General features: G+C 40.1%; 2 protein-coding genes across 9 annotated transcripts in view; both read right to left on the bottom strand.

Annotated features, from left to right (window-relative positions):
- LOC122835821 (neural-cadherin-like) overlaps positions 1 to 2,292 on the bottom strand; it is a 139,676-nt gene extending 137,384 nt beyond the window's left edge. The window contains exon 1 of the mRNA XM_044125208.1: positions 2,226 to 2,292. The gene's annotated coding sequence lies outside the window, so the exon portion shown is untranslated. The remainder of the gene's footprint in view (positions 1 to 2,225) is intronic.
- Positions 2,293 to 2,751: 459 nt separating this feature from the next.
- The window catches only part of mtss1la (MTSS I-BAR domain containing 2a), a 36,133-nt gene continuing 21,738 nt past the window's right edge, over positions 2,752 to 17,146 (bottom strand). The window contains exons 4-16 of one of the 8 annotated variants that reach the window (XM_044125197.1): positions 15,451 to 15,535; positions 15,231 to 15,322; positions 15,056 to 15,130; positions 14,622 to 14,630; positions 11,822 to 11,979; positions 11,607 to 11,714; positions 10,552 to 10,649; positions 7,698 to 7,830; positions 6,694 to 6,768; positions 6,335 to 6,490; positions 5,783 to 5,953; positions 5,475 to 5,640; positions 2,752 to 4,097 (exon numbers count right to left, since the gene is read on the bottom strand). In XM_044125197.1, the coding sequence (XP_043981132.1) occupies positions 3,289 to 4,097; positions 5,475 to 5,640; positions 5,783 to 5,953; positions 6,335 to 6,490; positions 6,694 to 6,768; positions 7,698 to 7,830; positions 10,552 to 10,649; positions 11,607 to 11,714; positions 11,822 to 11,979; positions 14,622 to 14,630; positions 15,056 to 15,130; positions 15,231 to 15,322; positions 15,451 to 15,535 (2,135 nt within the window). In that variant the 3' untranslated portion in view covers positions 2,752 to 3,288. The remainder of the gene's footprint in view (positions 4,098 to 5,474; positions 5,641 to 5,782; positions 5,954 to 6,334; positions 6,491 to 6,693; positions 6,769 to 7,697; positions 7,831 to 10,551; positions 10,650 to 11,606; positions 11,715 to 11,821; positions 11,980 to 14,621; positions 14,631 to 15,055; positions 15,131 to 15,230; positions 15,323 to 15,450; positions 15,536 to 17,146) is intronic. The other 7 variants (XM_044125198.1, XM_044125201.1, XM_044125202.1 and 4 more) reach the window with 7 other exon arrangements.

The raw sequence follows: 17,146 nt of genomic DNA, 5'->3' as shown, positions 1-17,146 counted from the left end.
CTATTTGGATCGCAATTGATGTGTTTGATGCCCAAGCTAACTATTCTTAGCAACACAATGTAATAACAGCAAATGTATCTGGATTTTATAAAATCAAAAACAATGTCACACATACAGATAAACAGTATTTTCTTGCAGCTGTTAGTCACAAGGTAGCCATACTAAATTTTGACTCTGCGATCAATAATATGCACTTTCCCACCACCACCACCCCAGTTCCTCTGACCACTCTGAGGCTCAAAGCACTTTCCAGACAGCAGACTAAAGTTTGTGTTTTAGATCGGGTCTCAACCCGTTGAGTTTGCATGAACGGCAAATGAAATCAAGAACAGATGAAATGAGATATTTACATACAGTGTAGAAAACGTCACATGGACAAAACCTATTTTTCTCAATGTCAGACACAAAATTGACTAGATTAGTTAAGGTTTTCTACATCACTTCTATTTGCTAAATACTAGAGTACTAGAAATGCTTTTAGAATTTTCTTCAAATTCACAAGTTTACTCTGCCTTTGAACACTTTGAGAAACTTCAGATAATGATGTAATAGCTTTGTAAGCTTCAGATATGAGGTAAATGGTGTCACACCCGACAATACAATTTAAATCATCACATCATGAGAAAATCACAAAAAATCATCCAAGACATCAGGAATTGTTGACCTCATTAACTTTGGGTTGATCCTTTGGTACAACTCCCAGATGTCTGAAGTTCCCTGACCCATCTGCTCAAATAACTACATGTAAATATTACCATAATGGGAATGTCCAGCCATCATATACCAGATATAACATAGATTTCAGAACATAAATTAAAACCTTGGGAGGGTGGTTGCTGAAGCGTCATTATCCACATGTAACTGAGTTTCCTACCAACATCAATTGAAGACCACCAAAGGAAATAACCTCTTGCTCCAAAAGAAACACAAAAAGCTAGGCTGCTATTTGCTAATACACACAAGGACAGAGACTTCCCAGCAAAAGAACACCATTCAAACTATGAAGTGGTGCCAGCATCATGATACAGTGCTGAGGTTGCTGTTGCCACTTGCCAGATGAGTACTTCACACAGTATGGAGAAAAACAAATATTACATAGAAATACCGAAGTGGCATCTCAAGACATCAGCCACAAAATGGATCTTCCAAATGGACAGTGACTCTACATATACAGCCAAATTAGTTATTTGAGGACAAAGAACATTTGTTTTGAAGTGGCTATCAGAAATCCATGATCTAAGACCAACAGAAAATTTATGGGCTGAAAATGTGTCTGGAAGAAAGGCATCCTACAAACCTGACTCAGTTACTCTATCAGGAAAGCTTTATTCTGGTTTAATGTCAGACAGTGGAAAAAGGCAGCATGCCTGATTATAGAGTATATAAACATTTGGTTTAAAACTTCTAGCTTGTAAATTTCTACTGGGAAAACATTTTACTGCATTATTTCCCAGCTCATCAGGTGGTAATTAGAAACTTAGTAAAATAGTGTATCTACTAAAATGGTACTAGTCATTTAAAGTGTGAGAACCACTATTTCAACTAACTTAAAATCCAAAGAAAGCCTCATGGCACATTGTTTCTTGTTATTAAAACATTTCTCTGCTGCTTTTAAGACATACCTTCTTATATATTGTGATTTGCCAGACGGGATAGATCTACTCTATAACGTCATTCTTTCAATCTTAGTTTCCCAATTTTTTAAATCACATCTATGTTCTTGTTATATTTTTTTCAAGGTAACACTACTGAGTAGCCTTTTGATGCAAGTTTTTAAAAGGGATTCTTGCGCAAGCATCACCTATTAAATCTGGTTTCTTTTCCCAGAAAACGCAAGTCAGAGTTCATTGTTACTGCCACGAAGGGAGAGACACTTTAGAGTTATGTGAGCGGATATCAAAGATAGGACTTTCAGCAGTTTCTGAAAAATAAATGGAACATTTAGAAGAATTTTGCTTCAGATTTTAGCATTTCTGCCAATAAAGAGTGGGCAGCGAAAGGTGTACAATGTTAGCCCCAGCTGTTTGGTGGCCTGGATTTTGCAGCAAATGAACCCCTCGCAGTTTTTAGAAGTGACGTTTTGCTCTCAGGAAGTAAACAAAAAAAAACAAAAAAAAAAACAGTACTTTGATAACATTTTTGGTAAATATGTTCCGTCGACATTTTTTTTTGTTTTCACAAATACTGAAAATGTGCCCTGCTATATCTGTATCATTTCAACCTACCTTGTAATCTTTTACGTCAAACACCAGTAAGATTCACGTTTATGATCCAAAATCAGCATGCGACCAGTTTAACCACGCCAGAGGGCCTCCGGCGCCCCCACTCGTCTATTTAAATTATTGCATTCTCATATACGTCGTTAAGGCCTGGACAAGAAAAAATACGGTCATATATTTTGAAGTTAAAAAGCTGGAAAAGTATCATTAATGTAGTGAGTAAATAACAAAAAAAAAATGCTGATTAACTTTTGCATAAATATTTACAGTAAAGAAGGCTCTTGAGGAAATAAAACTCTAATTAATCTACACATCTGAAAAAACCTGAGTAGGAAACGAAGAACTTCAAAAGGCAAGGGAAATAGTTGGAGCACATAGCCCATTTAAATATATATCCTAATTAATCCATGTTCATAATAACTGCTGCTCCACATTTCAGCAACCACAAACAAACAAATTTGCATAATTTAAAAACCGTCACACTCTAATGAAGAATAATTTTAATAATTTTGTAGCAAAAACAATGCAGCTGTTCAGTAAAAAGCCAGTTTAATAGCAGAATATATTGACAGTACAGTACAGCAATATAAGCACTGCCATATTGCTTCTATTTTTACACAAAATTACACAACTGCTGTCCAGCTTACGAAACAAAACAGTAATACTTGGACAGTAACGATGAGAAACGAGACAGGCTCACAGAGCACTGTGTCGCCCACTTTCCACTGACAGGTGGCCGTGGTCATTGAGAAATGTACACACAGAAGTGTTAATAGTAAGAGCATTCAGCTGTGTAATGTGTTGCACACTGGGACCACTGGGAAAAACTGGGCTGAAGCGGAGATGCACAGCAACACAGCTCACCAAACAAAAAAATAAAAATGACAACAGAAAGAAAATAAATGGATTACTTTGTACGAACGCAATACATACATGACATGAAATTACTTAACATACTTCAAAGTCTCTTTATTTGTCAACTGGCTTTCATTGACCACCTTTTGTCCTACTTGTTCATTGTGCCTCAGTCTATGAGTGCTTCAGTTTTAAGGGCTTTCCTCTGCTTGAATTACCGAAGAATCCTGGGAGCCGACCGATCGTCGGTTACCGTCTTGCGCAGCTTCACCCCACGGCGAATGGTTTTTAGCATATCCACATCCTCCTGGGTAACAGACGATGTCACCTGGGGTGCATGCTGAGCCGTGTCCCCCGACAGTAAGCTGGGGAACGGGTACTGACCTTCACCGAGGGCGTGAGCGCTGGCTGCCAGCTCTCCTATCTTCTCAACCAGGCTGTGACGGTTGGCAGCAAGCTGAGGGTCTTCCTCAGCTGCGTGGGCAGCCATGCCGGGGGCCTGCTGGGCGTAAGCAGTCTTCTCCACCCCTCCTCCTCCTCCATAGCCCCAACTTGTATCAGGAAGACTCATCCGCTTGGGAGAGGCCCTCATGTAGTCGCCAGCGGTCGGGTCATCACTGTACAGAAACTCCTCACCACCCAGGTGGTGTGGGGATGGGCTCGCGGACCCTGGAGAGTCTGGCACTGTGGGAGTTCTGACTGGAACAATGGGGGGCCGGATGGGAATGGGCCCAGACGTGGATGGTGTGCGTCTCACTCCAGTTTTGGAGGATGGCGTCCTGCGGATGGTTGCCGTCCCAGAGGAAATGACTCCAGGGCTGTTTCCTCCAGCGCCATTAGGAGTCCCCTGCAGGCTCTTACCTGCAGGCAGACCTGCTGTGCTTGCAGGGCGCTTGGTTTGAATCATGCGGCGGTAGCTCTGAGCAATGTTGCTGTGGCGTGGGATGGTGGAGGACTTGTCAAAGTCTGGCTGCCCCTCGTTGTCAACATCCCCATTGAGTGAATAGCACTCATAATCAGAACCTAGAAAGAGAAAATGAGTCATTTGGATTTTTACTTAGTTTTTTCATACACTAAATGATAAAATTTCTGACAAGTGTTATTTTGATGAGTTCATCTGCGGCTCACAGTAACTACACTGAGACTCAGGTAAATTTGTTTCACAGGCTACAGGGTAATTAGGAAATTACTGTGCTGAGAAGTATTTAAACTCCTTGAACTTCTTAACATTTAGTTGCCTGGCAATTACAAACTTGCATTTCCTTGGATTTTTTTCCACATTAAACACAAAGTAGAGCATATGATGAAGCGAAAGGCAAAGGTACATATTATTTTTTAATCTTTCTTTTTCTTTTTTTAAATAAAAATCTGAAAAGTTCAGCTTAATCTTTTTAGTTAACACCCAAGAATCAATACTTGATTGAACTGTACTTTGCAGCAATTACTCCTGCAAGTTTCTATATTGAGACAGAAATTCTGCTCATTTTTCTTTGGGCAATAAACTCAGACTGAGAATTTGAACAGAGAAAAGCTTTCATCTAAGCCATATTACTGTATGTTTATGGTTGTCCTGTTTGATGGCCCTACAATGTTATTCATTCATAGGTGGATAACAACAACCGCCAGCGAAGAGCTGAAATCCAGGAATACTTGAGAACCTTGCTAAAAATGCTTAAAACTGTCTATTTTAATAGGTCAAACAACAAATGTGAGTTAATATGCATTAATACACACAACCAGGCTAACATACACAGTCTTCATTGGGCATCTTAATAAATGGGGAAGTTGTTTTACAGTCGTACCACAGTGTTTTCACTTTCAGAAACTGAATTCAACAGCTTTTCAGAGCTTGTGATTTATCCAATTACCTATCCCTGCAATTAATATTTCCACAACCTTAGCCCTGACTTGTCTATTGTGCTCTTTTCCTTTTACTAATGACTCTTTAACAAACCTATCAGACCTTCACAGAACAGATGTACTTGCATTGAAAATTAATTACACACAAGTGAACTACTGATTTCTGAAAGGAATTCCTTTCATTTTGCTATTTAAATATATGACCTCCACACTTTTCACATTTCTACAAAAATAAATAAATAAATAAATAAATAAATAAATAAATAAATAAATAAATAAATAAATAAATAAATAAATAAATGGTGAAAGTCCCCTTTTTCATTTTACTTCATATAACAGTCATGTACAATTTTCCCCAAAAAGTGCATGTATTTTTTCCTGTTTTAAAATGATAAAATGTGCAAAAGTGCAATGTACTGAATGCACTTCATGCTGTAAGAATGACCAGGTCTCAATCAATACGCGGGGCATTGCTGGCTGAATGAAATACATAAAATCGTCTAGCTCACAGAGTGTTTGGCTTTTCAGGAAGAGGTTTACCTTGCGATGGAATCGTGTCCTCGGAACAGGACGGGGTGTTTGTCTGAGTGCTGTAGCCGCTGGAGTACTGCAGAGAGTCCCTGCTACTCTTCTGCTGCTCCATGCTCAGGCCTCTGGTGAGAACCATAGCCAGCGTACTGGCAGCTGGAGACGGGGGCTCTCCATGCTGAAGCACACACGCAGAATCAGATATATGGAGGAAAAGCACACAGACTGGGACACATTTGCATTAAAACCGCACTTCAATCCCAGAGGCATAGGAATGAATTTACAGACATTTACATTTAAACTCCATGGGCTTGTCGTACCTTAGCTGTAATAATTCCTGGGCCACTTCTTGCTCTGTGCAGGTCACCTGGTTGCATCCCGGAGTATCCCTGCGGACTGGGTGGTTCTCTCATCTTTTCCACAGAGTCCCTCCTGCGCTGCGGAGTGCTGGCCAACGTCGGCTCGCAGGAGCTCGACTTGGCCCAGTCCTGCTGGAGCAGATGGAAAAATTAGACAGCTCTTCCAACTTTGCATCTCCGTTTTTCTTTTTGCGTGTGTGTGTGTGTGTGGGTGCGTGTGTGTGTGCGTGTGTGTTTTTGTGCCATCCAACAGTTGTACTCTCAGTTAAATACATTTGGCTCAGGGACTGCTTAGAGGCGTGTGCAGATATGTGCAGACCAGGGTAGGCTGTGACAGTGTTAATTCTCAGTTAACACACAATCTGAAGGAAAGGCTGGAAAGCTGAGCTCAGTGGGCAACAGCATGAGGGTGATTGTGAAGTTAGCAGCAAAAAATAAACCACCAAAAAAAATGCAAAGCAGCAAGAAAAAAAATTACAAACTCAGAACTAAAAACTGCAAACAAAAACAAACCTTCCAGCTAGGAACCTTTGATGAGGGTGAAGGATTGTTGGATCCAGGTGAGTGGTTAAATGTGGGGGACGCAGGGAGTATGACAGAGAGAGGCCTGATGGTGCCAGAGTGAGAGAAAGCAGGGCGGAAGGTACCGAAGGATGAGCATGAGCCATACTGCGGAAATGGACAGACAAGACTGAGTCAGAGCTCTCAACATCCAGGAGTAGTCCACGTCAAACTGCAGTGCGGCTGCCGTGAGCAGCCAATGGGCTTTTTAAAAAAAAAGACCCGTAGTTAACAATGAGAGGAAACGGGCTGCAAATCAGCGTGTGTGAGTGCATGTCTGTGAGCGTTGGTAGGATGCATGCAGTACTAACCGCTGTAGGAGAGTTGCACTCGCTGACAGACTGGCAGGTTTCTGAGGCCTCAGAGGAGGCTGAGCTTGTGGATTTCTAGGGAAGGGAAGATGAAGTAAAGAACAGTTGCAGAGGAAATCAGGAGCAGGAGGTAGGTGGGAGAAATGAACAGGAAGAGGGTTGGGAGTCGGAAAAAAAAGAGCGCTGATAAGCTTTAGCTAGATGGATTATTTTTTTTCTCTTCCCCTTTTCTTATGGGATCTATAGACTGCAGCCGAGACCGAAAATAAAGAAGCCTGTAAGATCATTTATTCAGAAAAGGAACATTGCATCAGCTGGTGTGCTGGAGCACTACTGAGTGTCTTCAATACACTGCAATCTGTTCCGACCATGAGAGGCTGAATAACTTTATCAGTCCAGTGGGATAAGAACTCCATATTTGCAAATGATTACATTGAACGTGAAAATCTCTGTTTGACTATCAAGCTCTTGCTGAGACGAGGGATTTGTATCTGACATTCAAACATGAAAAAGCAGACTTGCTACACTAGATTGGGTGTAATTGTTGGTTAAAAAAATAGCAAGCAATTTATAGTGAGGGGGGAAAAAACATATTTCGCCCCTATTGAAATTGTTCTCTTTCTGCATTTTTTGGGTCAAACTTGCGTGTTTCAAATGATTGAACAAATACAAATATCAGACAAAAACAAGCAAATGATGTTTTTTTTCCCCTAATAAATTAAAATAAAGGTTGAATTTACTTGAGGAAGGACTAAAATTTTACTTTTTGGCTCATATTAAACTCAATCTAAAAAGATTAGAATGTAAGGGTAAATACTTATTTCAAAGCACTGTGTTACTTTGACAAGAAAGTGAAGCTGTTGCTGTAGCCTCCTGCCCTGCAGCATTACTGCCGGAGGAATCTCTGGGGAGCACAAGGCTGCTGGAGTACAAAATCCTGTTTCTTTGTATTATTTAGATTAAAAAAAAGAAAGATTTTTCAGAATCATTACAAAGACAGGTACCTGGCTGGTGATATCCGAGGGCATGGGTGACGGAGGCTTAGAATGGGTGTTGGCATCCTGTGAGACGAAGCCAGAGTCGTGGGAGGAGACGCTGCTGAGCCGATGAGCTCCCGCTGAGGGCATCTGAAGCAAACTGTTGGCACAATGTTACAAACAGAGTGGGAATAATAAACAATCCCATAATCAATATTGTCATGTTTTTTATCCTTTTCAATTTTTTTTTATGAAATATCCTTCTTTTTTTAGGAGAGGATTTGTGCAAAAACAGGACAGGCTAAATTAAAAACCTGATCATAAAAGCTGCAAGCGTGAATGTTTGCTAAATGATGCCATTCTTTTAATTTTGGAGCATCAAAGAGCATTAAAACATTATCCCTTTATTTGATTTTTTTCTTCTCCTCTGAAGATTAAGAGCTGGCTTTGTGCATTTTGTCTCCTGCTTTGTTATCTCTGTTCAGAGTTGCTTTCCTCTGTCACCCACACATTTAGAAACGCACTCCGCACCTTCCCGCGGCACTCCTCCTCCCCCACACCCGCTCCCCTCCTCACATCCCCACGGAACGCATCCGCAGTTATCACTTCTCATTAATCTTCATTCTCTAGAATGAGGCTTAAGAAGGAATGCCAAATTAAACATGGCAAATTGAATAATCATTATTTATTTAAAACCAGGGACCGTCTTCTATTTCCCTCGCCTTTGATAAATAATCCTGTTTTTTTATTTATTTATTTTTTTATTTTTTTGCACAGATACACTAATGATTCTGCCACTATCAGAGTATAACCATGAGATGGGCTAAAATTGAAAACACTGATTAACTCATCAGGCTGACAACGTGGCAGTGGTAGAGAAGTACTGCGCAGCAACAGAACATTCTGCCCTTGATGTTAATGTGTTGGAAGCAGAAAGAATGGACAAGAATAAGGATTTGAGTGACTAACAAAGGCAAACTTGGGATGCGGAGATGGTTGGGTCATAGTTTCACTATAGCTGGAGCTCCTGTGGACACTGTTGGGCTTTGGCCCTGAATAACAAGCTATGTTATTCAGGGCCAAAGCCCTGATTAAGTCCTCTCAAGCTTTTGCACTCATTGTCTCCTTTCTTTCCAAGTACATGTACTGTCAAAAAGAAAGATGTGTTTCTGCTTTGATTCACCCACGTAGAGGTTGTAGTGGACCGATATGGCTTCATAGAGAAGTTTACATCCATGCTTTCAGTGATTTATTTCAATAGTTCTGTTTCAGGGTAAAATGCTTGAAAAGACTGACAAAACTTTCCAGAAGTGGTAGATTGCATTTAATCTGGTTTATTTTCACAGCTTCACGTCATTGTCCTGCTTGAGAATTGAAGTGTTTCTGGGTATTAGCTGTCTAGCTGTTAATTTGAAGTGAAATTTAAGAATCTGACTTTGTTAACATTCAAGTGTGATTCATTTACAGCTTAGTGATGGACATTTATCCAAATATTAGCAAGGATGTATCTTTGGGGTGCTCACTATTATATAAAAAAAAGTCATGCAATAGTGAAAGTGTTGGCTTTTACTGCCAACTGTGTCAGTTGGTATGAATCCACACTTTTACCGATAGCAGCTAAAAACCTTTATCACGAAAGGAGGGCTTCATATCAGTTGATATCAATAATCATAGATTAGCTTTTTGTTTGTAATGTCTGAACTACTACTGTGTGACCCTTCTTGTTTGATTTTCAATGTCCTCTCAAGCTGTTGCACTCACTGTCTCCTTTCTCTCCAAGTCGTTTTTTTTTTTTTTTTTTTTCATTTTAAGTATTTTGACCCAAAATGGTCCGGCCAGAATCAAACGTAAATTAAAACAACTGGACTCAAATGTAGCTTTTGAGATTCTATTAAGTTGCCTGTTTAAGGATCTTCCCACCCCGATTAAACAAATCTGTTCAAATTTATTGATTAAGAGTTTAAAATTAAACCACCATTAATACAAATAATGAATACACAAAGACTTATGGCTCAATCTTGGTGAGCTTCGTGAGCTGCAACATGGGGCCGTAGTGGCCGTTTCCTAGTAAAGTATCAGTATTAGTCAACAGGTCTGTATGTCATAGCTGAGAACAGTATTATCAAAACAACAAAAGTTTAATGCAGCTTTGCTTTTGCTAAAGTGAAATTTTAAAAAACACCTTTCTTTATTGTCTCTAAAACACGTGAGCTGTGTCTTTACACATTTATGAGTGAATAAACACGGACAAACTAAAAATAGCGTGTCGTGTTAATTGCTTGAGACATTGCTGAGGTTCTGACAGAAACTTTAACAGCAAAGCAAGGTGATTTCCCTTCAACTCCCCCATTACAAGGAGTCCTGTTTGAAGGCAGACTTTTCTCTCAACCCCAAAACTGCACATCTATAAATAAACTGTCAAAGCCTTAAAGAAAAAAAAAATGCTGGTTTTGATTACTGTGTAAGCTGGTGCCTTTCTGCCTGTGATGTTTGACAGCTTTCGACGTAATCTGGCTGGAAGAAGCTTGAAAATGACAAATCTGCCTGGAGCAAGGAGCTGAGGAGCTCGCAAGGTACCACAGGTCCTGCATGTCGACTGTCACAGGCAGTCAGGATGACACATCGAATTTATATTAACACGGACGTCTTTCAAAGTTTTGATATTAGGAGGAGCGATGTTAAGATTGAGCATGGGTTTGTTCAGAACAGCTCCACTGTTAATAATATCCATCATTACCAACCTATCCGTAAATAACTTTAGGAAAGTTCTTGGAAGTTCTTAGTCAAAGAAGAGTTTTTATATATATATTTTCAGAAATGCCTGCAGAGGACTTTTTATTGCAGTGAACCAAAAGGACCTGTGTGTGTTTATAGGCTGTACCTGCACATGCTGCTCTTCCTGGAACTGGTGCTGCTCGGGGAGGAAGGAGGAGTCTGGTAGGACCAGCTGTAATCAGAGCCTTTCAGATCCCGAATTACCTGCAGAAATCCATCAAAGAAATGATGATGACAAGTTTAAGTGTCATATATAAAAGTTTTCCTGAGGCTGATTGATGCAGAGTAATAATGTATTATTTTAAGAAAATGATCAAATGTGAACTGACCCACAGATGTTAAATTGGAAAGCTGCTACTACTTTATCCAACCCAATAGAACAACACTGATCAGTTCTCTCTCTGTCTTATGGACTCTTCTCTTTACTTCACCTCAAAGGTTTCGATCAGGGGTACATTGGCATTGCAGCTGGAGCGGGCACTATAGCGTATATAGACCATGGCTTTGGATTAAAGATGAAAACACACAGAGACTGCTCCTGCGCTGTATTTGACACACACCTTCTGCCATTAACACAAATTGTGTGAGTGGAGCTTAAGGTCGCCAAAAGAGAACAGATCACAGGACTTCAGGTACAAATCAGTTCTTCAGTAGATGCTACGCTTTAAGATAGGAAAAAAAGAAAAGTCTTCAGACACCACTGATGTGTTTTATGAATTTTCAGACATTTACTTTATGTACAGAGCTCCAATCTGGACTTCCTTTGATTAGTGTCATATATTAACTACCGCAGACAGCTCAGAGAGCGCTTAGTTTCCATGGGACTGTAATGTAGCCACAGGTTTTAATCTCGTCTCAACAAAGCACAAGTTTCCAGTTGAAGTTCAGGGAGTATTTTGCCAACGCTACATGTTTACATTTGTGATGGGAGGATGGAAAAACCTTTTCCTGGCCTCCCAAACAAAAACACAGCATGTGCCTGATGATTAACACGAAAAGTTGAGGACCCCAAGATGACATTAATTTCTGCAGTTCTCTGGCAGTGAGCTATGGGGATTTATTTTACCTCCTCCACCCTCCCGTTCACTGTGTGCAGAAGTGAATTGTGCATCAATTACTTCCACAGCATTATGAGAACTAGGAGCAGTTCAGCCTTGTTACCTGCTCACTGGCGGGTGGCAGCTTGTGCGGGTCTTCAGTCAACATGGTAAGGTCATCAACAATAGCTTGTAAGTGGGTTATTTCTCCCAGCATGGCAATCTCCACATTCTGTGCGAAAAACACAATAAATCAAAAGTTGTCCGGCGAAGGACAAGAAACGCTCTAGATTTTAGCCTTGGAGCGCTTGTGGACATAAAGCATAAAACGCTGCTCACCACCACCGGCTGAAGGAAGTTGATGAATGTACAATAACGACCCCTCTCCTCCAGAAGCGCCCTTCGCACCGCCTGCTTCTCCGTCTCCTCCATCAGCAGATACAGGTCACTGACATCTTGCATGGCACTGTCCAGCTGAGGGCGCAGGTTTCCCCGGCCTGAGTGAGGCAGCAGCACAGTTTGCAAACCGTGGGAGGAAACGGGAGTTGGATAAACAGTGGGAAAAGACATTAAGGTTTGAAAGGGGGTGGGTGATGATTGTAGCAGTAGCGTAAAGTGTCAAGGAGAGGGGAAAGAAGAAAAAAATTAAACATTGATTGGAACAAATAATGATGAGCAGCTGTGGACTAGAGGTCAATGCACTGACAGACTTCACACTTAAATGGTTCATGCACATGGGAGCGGGAGGAATCTGAAAGAAGTCATCAAGGACGATGTGTGGATGCCGAAGAGGACGAGTCTGTGTAGAATGATCAGAGCTGCATACCACAGTTACATGAGGGATGAAAATGATTAATGAGATGCCGCATTTCTGCTTTGATTGCATGATCTGAACTAACATGTTCACCACAGGGCATGTGTATCTTAGCATTTTCAGTTGACTCTTAAAAATAAGCTACACTATTAACTCCACGTTGGTACTTCGATAACTTTGCAGTGATATGAATTATAATCACTGACAACACACATATGTGTGTTTAACGATAAATAGTTCAAATTAAACTATTTGTCTTTTTTTTTATGTTGACCATAAATTAACAGGAACAAAGTCAATCTTTCAGAGCACACTTATGTAAGAACACTAATTAAACATAGAGCCCCATAAAAATGTGACTTTCAGAGGTTCTTAAAGACAATTTTCAAGCTGCAGTCATCATCGTAGGGTTAAATGTCAGGGTGTGACGAAGAAGCATACATCAGAGGGATTGACTTATTGACCATTTTTTAACAACAGTTTCTTACTTCATAAAAACGGTTTGAAAAGAACATAAAAATCAGACTTTCCTCGAATTTCAAAATCACATTAAAGTTTCAAGAGGCTAACAAACGGGAAACAGGGATGTGATTTATCATTTTTTTCCACCTTTTGGATTTGTCCAAAGGTCAGGCAGAAGGTCATGGCAATTTAGGTACTGAAGGTCTTGTCCTGATGATTACATCTAGTATTTACCAACTGTTTTCCACTACTGTTATATTGTGGGAGGGCTTTTAGAAACTGCAATATAGCATCATAACACACATTTACTGGACCCCCCAATTCTTAATATAGTGGCAAAATCCCACACTGCAACAGGTCAGGAAAGATTTATTTTTATAAAAATCAACTAAAATTAATTATTTACTTTTTTTTTAGGTTATTCAGTCTATGAATTTTTAATTAGCAAACCCAGAGTTCCTTTTTTAAAAACAACTGAAACTGAGGCAACAACACTGAATGAGGATCCAAGTTTGTCTTACCAAAACACACTGTGAGTAAGAGCTAAAAAAATATCTAAAAATCTTACTATATGCAAACTTTAGCAAAAAGTGGGATCTTGGGGCCATTGAGTCTCAATAACAAGCTTTCACTGCTACTTACATGCCAACCACTTGCTTGGGAAGCGCGTGAAGGAAAGGCATTGTCTGTCCTTTCATTGGAAATGCAAATATGTGGAGTCTTCTAAACTCTACTAGCATGGAAAAGCATGCTTTGGCCAGATGATACAAATCCAATCAGACTAACATTCAATATTTGGAAAAGCACTTCATGCCCACTGACAAGTATGATGAGGGTCTTGTGATTTTACAATCTACAATCTCTTCGAAACACCTGTACAGTTTAAATGCTAATTTTACTGACACCGTCTGAAAAAGGGTCGCCAATGAGTCTCAGGACAACGATCCAAAACTTACAACCAAGTCTTTATAGACAAGAATCAACTCTTCCCCAGACTTATGAGCTGAACAGAAAATCTAGAACACAAATAGAAAATAAAGGAGATGCTCTCTAGAGGTATGATGCAAAGAATTTTTTTTTAAAAATATTAGCGTAATTTTATTTCACTGAATAAATTCACTCAAACATAACACGTTATTTTTCAATATTTTGCTGTGTGAGATTATGCTAGAGAACAAAAATAACATTTGTAGCATTTGGCACATCTCTGTAGATGTGCCAAAATGTGGAGCCCTTAACTCTGCCCAGTCAATTTACCTAACAAATATTAGCTACGTGTATCTATCATTTATATCATTTTAATTTTCTGAATTTACAATGCCAATAGTAGCTGTACTTAGAGGTTAAATTTAGCAACCTGTATTTAGTCCTTTGACATATATTGAATATTGTGAATAAAGCAATTGACATGAGGCAGCAGGCAGAGATTAAACTAACGGTACCTGGAAGAAAGCAGCAGCTTCACTTTTTTACCCAGCACACTGTGCAATTTTTAGATGTCAGTGCTTTCGTATATAAAGTGAACATATCACCGCGTGCTAATTTCTAAGTCTAAAATGCTTGTCGGTGGATTCTGCTATTTTTGAGCAGAGCAGTCTTTTTTTTGCTTAGCTCAGTCAAATGACATCTGGCAACCAGTTACTTCACTGCAGAGCTGACAGGAGAGTCAATCTTCCCTTGCAAATTTCATCCAACGTCTCGTGCAAGCACATTCTTTAAGCGTATTAAACTCTTTCATCCTCCAGCTAAAAATGCTAAGACAGCACAGTATTTTTTTTTCTTTTCTGACGGCAGATTGATCTAATGATGGTTTTGATGCTTGCATGTGAGTTTCTCATACAAGGCGAAGTGCAGCAGACATACCTAGAAGCTCTACAGCCAGGGGTGAAAGCCAGAAAGAAACAGAGGAGGGTTGCGGTATCAGGCAGGGATGGAGAGACAGAAGAACAGGCAGCATTAGGTGCATCAAACTGCATTGCATGTTTATGAATAGCTCGTACCGCTGGGATGTTAAAATTGAAGGTTAATCAGAACCAGAAGTAGGGGCTAATGAAAGCACAGCAAGAGGAAGGGAAATTACTATGATTCATAAAGCAAACCATCCTTCGCTGCAGAGAAGCCACTGAGGCTGCTGTAGATTTTGATTTGACAGAACATGAATGTCTCAGTCTACACTCTAGATGGTGCTAGTTCACTATAATACCACCGCACAGCCCAACAGCCAGTTGCCCCCTGATTTCTCTCGTCTTAAATTTCAAGGTTTTGATTACTAAGCATGCCTTGCACGGTTTCCTCACCTTTCCTTGCTTTCTTCTGGAGCTTAATAGTATCTAACGACTTTCTTTTAATTTCCTGACGAGCCCTCTTATATTCTGTAAAGAGAAAGTGGGGGAGAAAAGGTGCATAAATGTTCCAACTCACACCGAGACACAGAGCATGAGTCGATTTTACTACACTCTCTTGTTGCTGTACCTTTGGCATGGTCTTTGTCAAGCTGATTGGCTGTCTTCTTCCATTCCTCTATCCTGTCTTGGAGTGGCGTTACCAGACCTTCCATGAGAACACTACGGGAACAAGACAAGGATGAAGCTTAAAACATGGAAGTAAATTCAAGCACAGAAAACCTCCAAAAAGGTTCCAGTGCAAGAAAAGAAACAAAACAGATATAGAAAAATGTACATGTGGTTCTTACTTTGTGAAATGTCTTAATTTTGCCTCAATGCTACGGTGTCGCATGCACATTCTTGTCAGAGCAGAGCCGATTTCTCTGGTGGCACCTTGGAGACACAACATAAAGACAAAGTATTGCTGATTGTTCAGAAGTCAACATGTTGAAATCTAATCTAATCCCAGGAGAACGCCAAGACGAAACACATTACAGCTCCAACACAGAGCTGGAAAAAAGTACAAGCAGAATATGTACGGTTTTTGTTTTGTTGAATTATTCAGGTTCCAATTCTCTATGTAGTTCACCTGCATGATACATCAGTGGTATTAAATGCAGTAAGATTTCTTTTCAGAATTAAGCATTGTGTTCTTCCATAGGTTACGGCTCATAAAATACCCCAGCTGTTTTACTTCCCAACTTTCTAAATGGTACAACCACAAATTGCAGAAGTAAGGACAAATTCTGGGATATTTTAACGTTAGCTGTATAACAAAAAAAAAACAAAAAAAACAATGAAATCAGGCTCAAGGTTTCCCCCAGAAAAGTTTCTAAGCCTGGTGGTTGGGGCGCTCGGCAGTCATTCATCCAGCGCCCCGCCGTGTTCTTGTGTTAAAAAATGTTTAAAACTGACAGGAAATTTGAAAATATCACTTGATAATTATGAGTTACTGGAAGATTTGAAGATTAATATCTGAAAACCAACTATAAAGTCTTAAAAATGCAAACATAAAAACAAAACTTAAATAAATAAGCAATGCTAAGCCTGGTGGGGGCACAAGTAAAGCCTGGTGGCCCGCCAGGCTTATAACACCCTGCGGGAAACACTGAGGCTAACATATTGTGGGGGCAGCATCATGCTGTGGGGATACCTCAGCGTGATGGGAAAGTTGGTCACACTTGATGGGAAGATGGATGGTGCTAATTATGTGGCAATCCTCAAAGGAAACCAGTTTTGAGCTGCTAAAGATCAGAAAATGTAGTGGAGATTCAAATATCAAGCAGAAAAATTATCCTGACATACAAACAGAGCTGCAGTGGAATGGTTTAGATCAAAGCATATTCAGGTGTTAGACAGGCCCAGTCAAGTCCAGAACCAAATCCAATTTACGTCCTGCCTGTGGCAGGACGTGAAATGATGTTCACAGATGCTCTTAATGAAATCCGACTGAGCATGAGACATTTTGCAAACAAGAATGAGAAATTAATCTCTTGCTGTGCAGAGCTGGTGTAGACATAGCCCTGAAGATTTGGAGAAACAATTACAGCAAAAAATGGCTATGCAAAATATTATTGACTCAGAGGAATTAAATATAAATACATGCCACAGTTTCCTGGGTTTTATTAGGAAAAAAATACAAAGCGTGAATCACTTTCCTTCCACTTTATGTTGGACACAGAATACCAAAAAGTGAAGTTTGTGGTTGTAACATGACAAGATCTGAGAAAGAAAGTTGTAAATGGCAAATTAGTTGAGCTTTAGTGACTGATATTTGCTGGAAGGACCCCAAATCAGATCCTGCTTAAGGCTCCTAACGGCCTGACAGCAAATCAGCACCAATACAACGAGCTGGTAAAGGTTACATCTCTCATCCAGTGACGCATTACCAGCTCCTGCCACAAGATGGGCGCAATCTGAGCGGGAGAGTGGAGCCCATAAATGTCACATGTGTTTGTGTGAAGCAAATGAGGCGCAGTACCTGAGGACTACAGCCATGCTCCC

This window comes from Gambusia affinis, linkage group LG08 (genome assembly GCF_019740435.1).
Source record: "Gambusia affinis linkage group LG08, SWU_Gaff_1.0, whole genome shotgun sequence".
NCBI lineage: Eukaryota > Metazoa > Chordata > Actinopteri > Cyprinodontiformes > Poeciliidae > Gambusia > Gambusia affinis.
The sequence above is the reverse complement of the archived record's forward strand: the minus strand, read 5'-3'. Positions and strand labels throughout refer to the sequence as shown.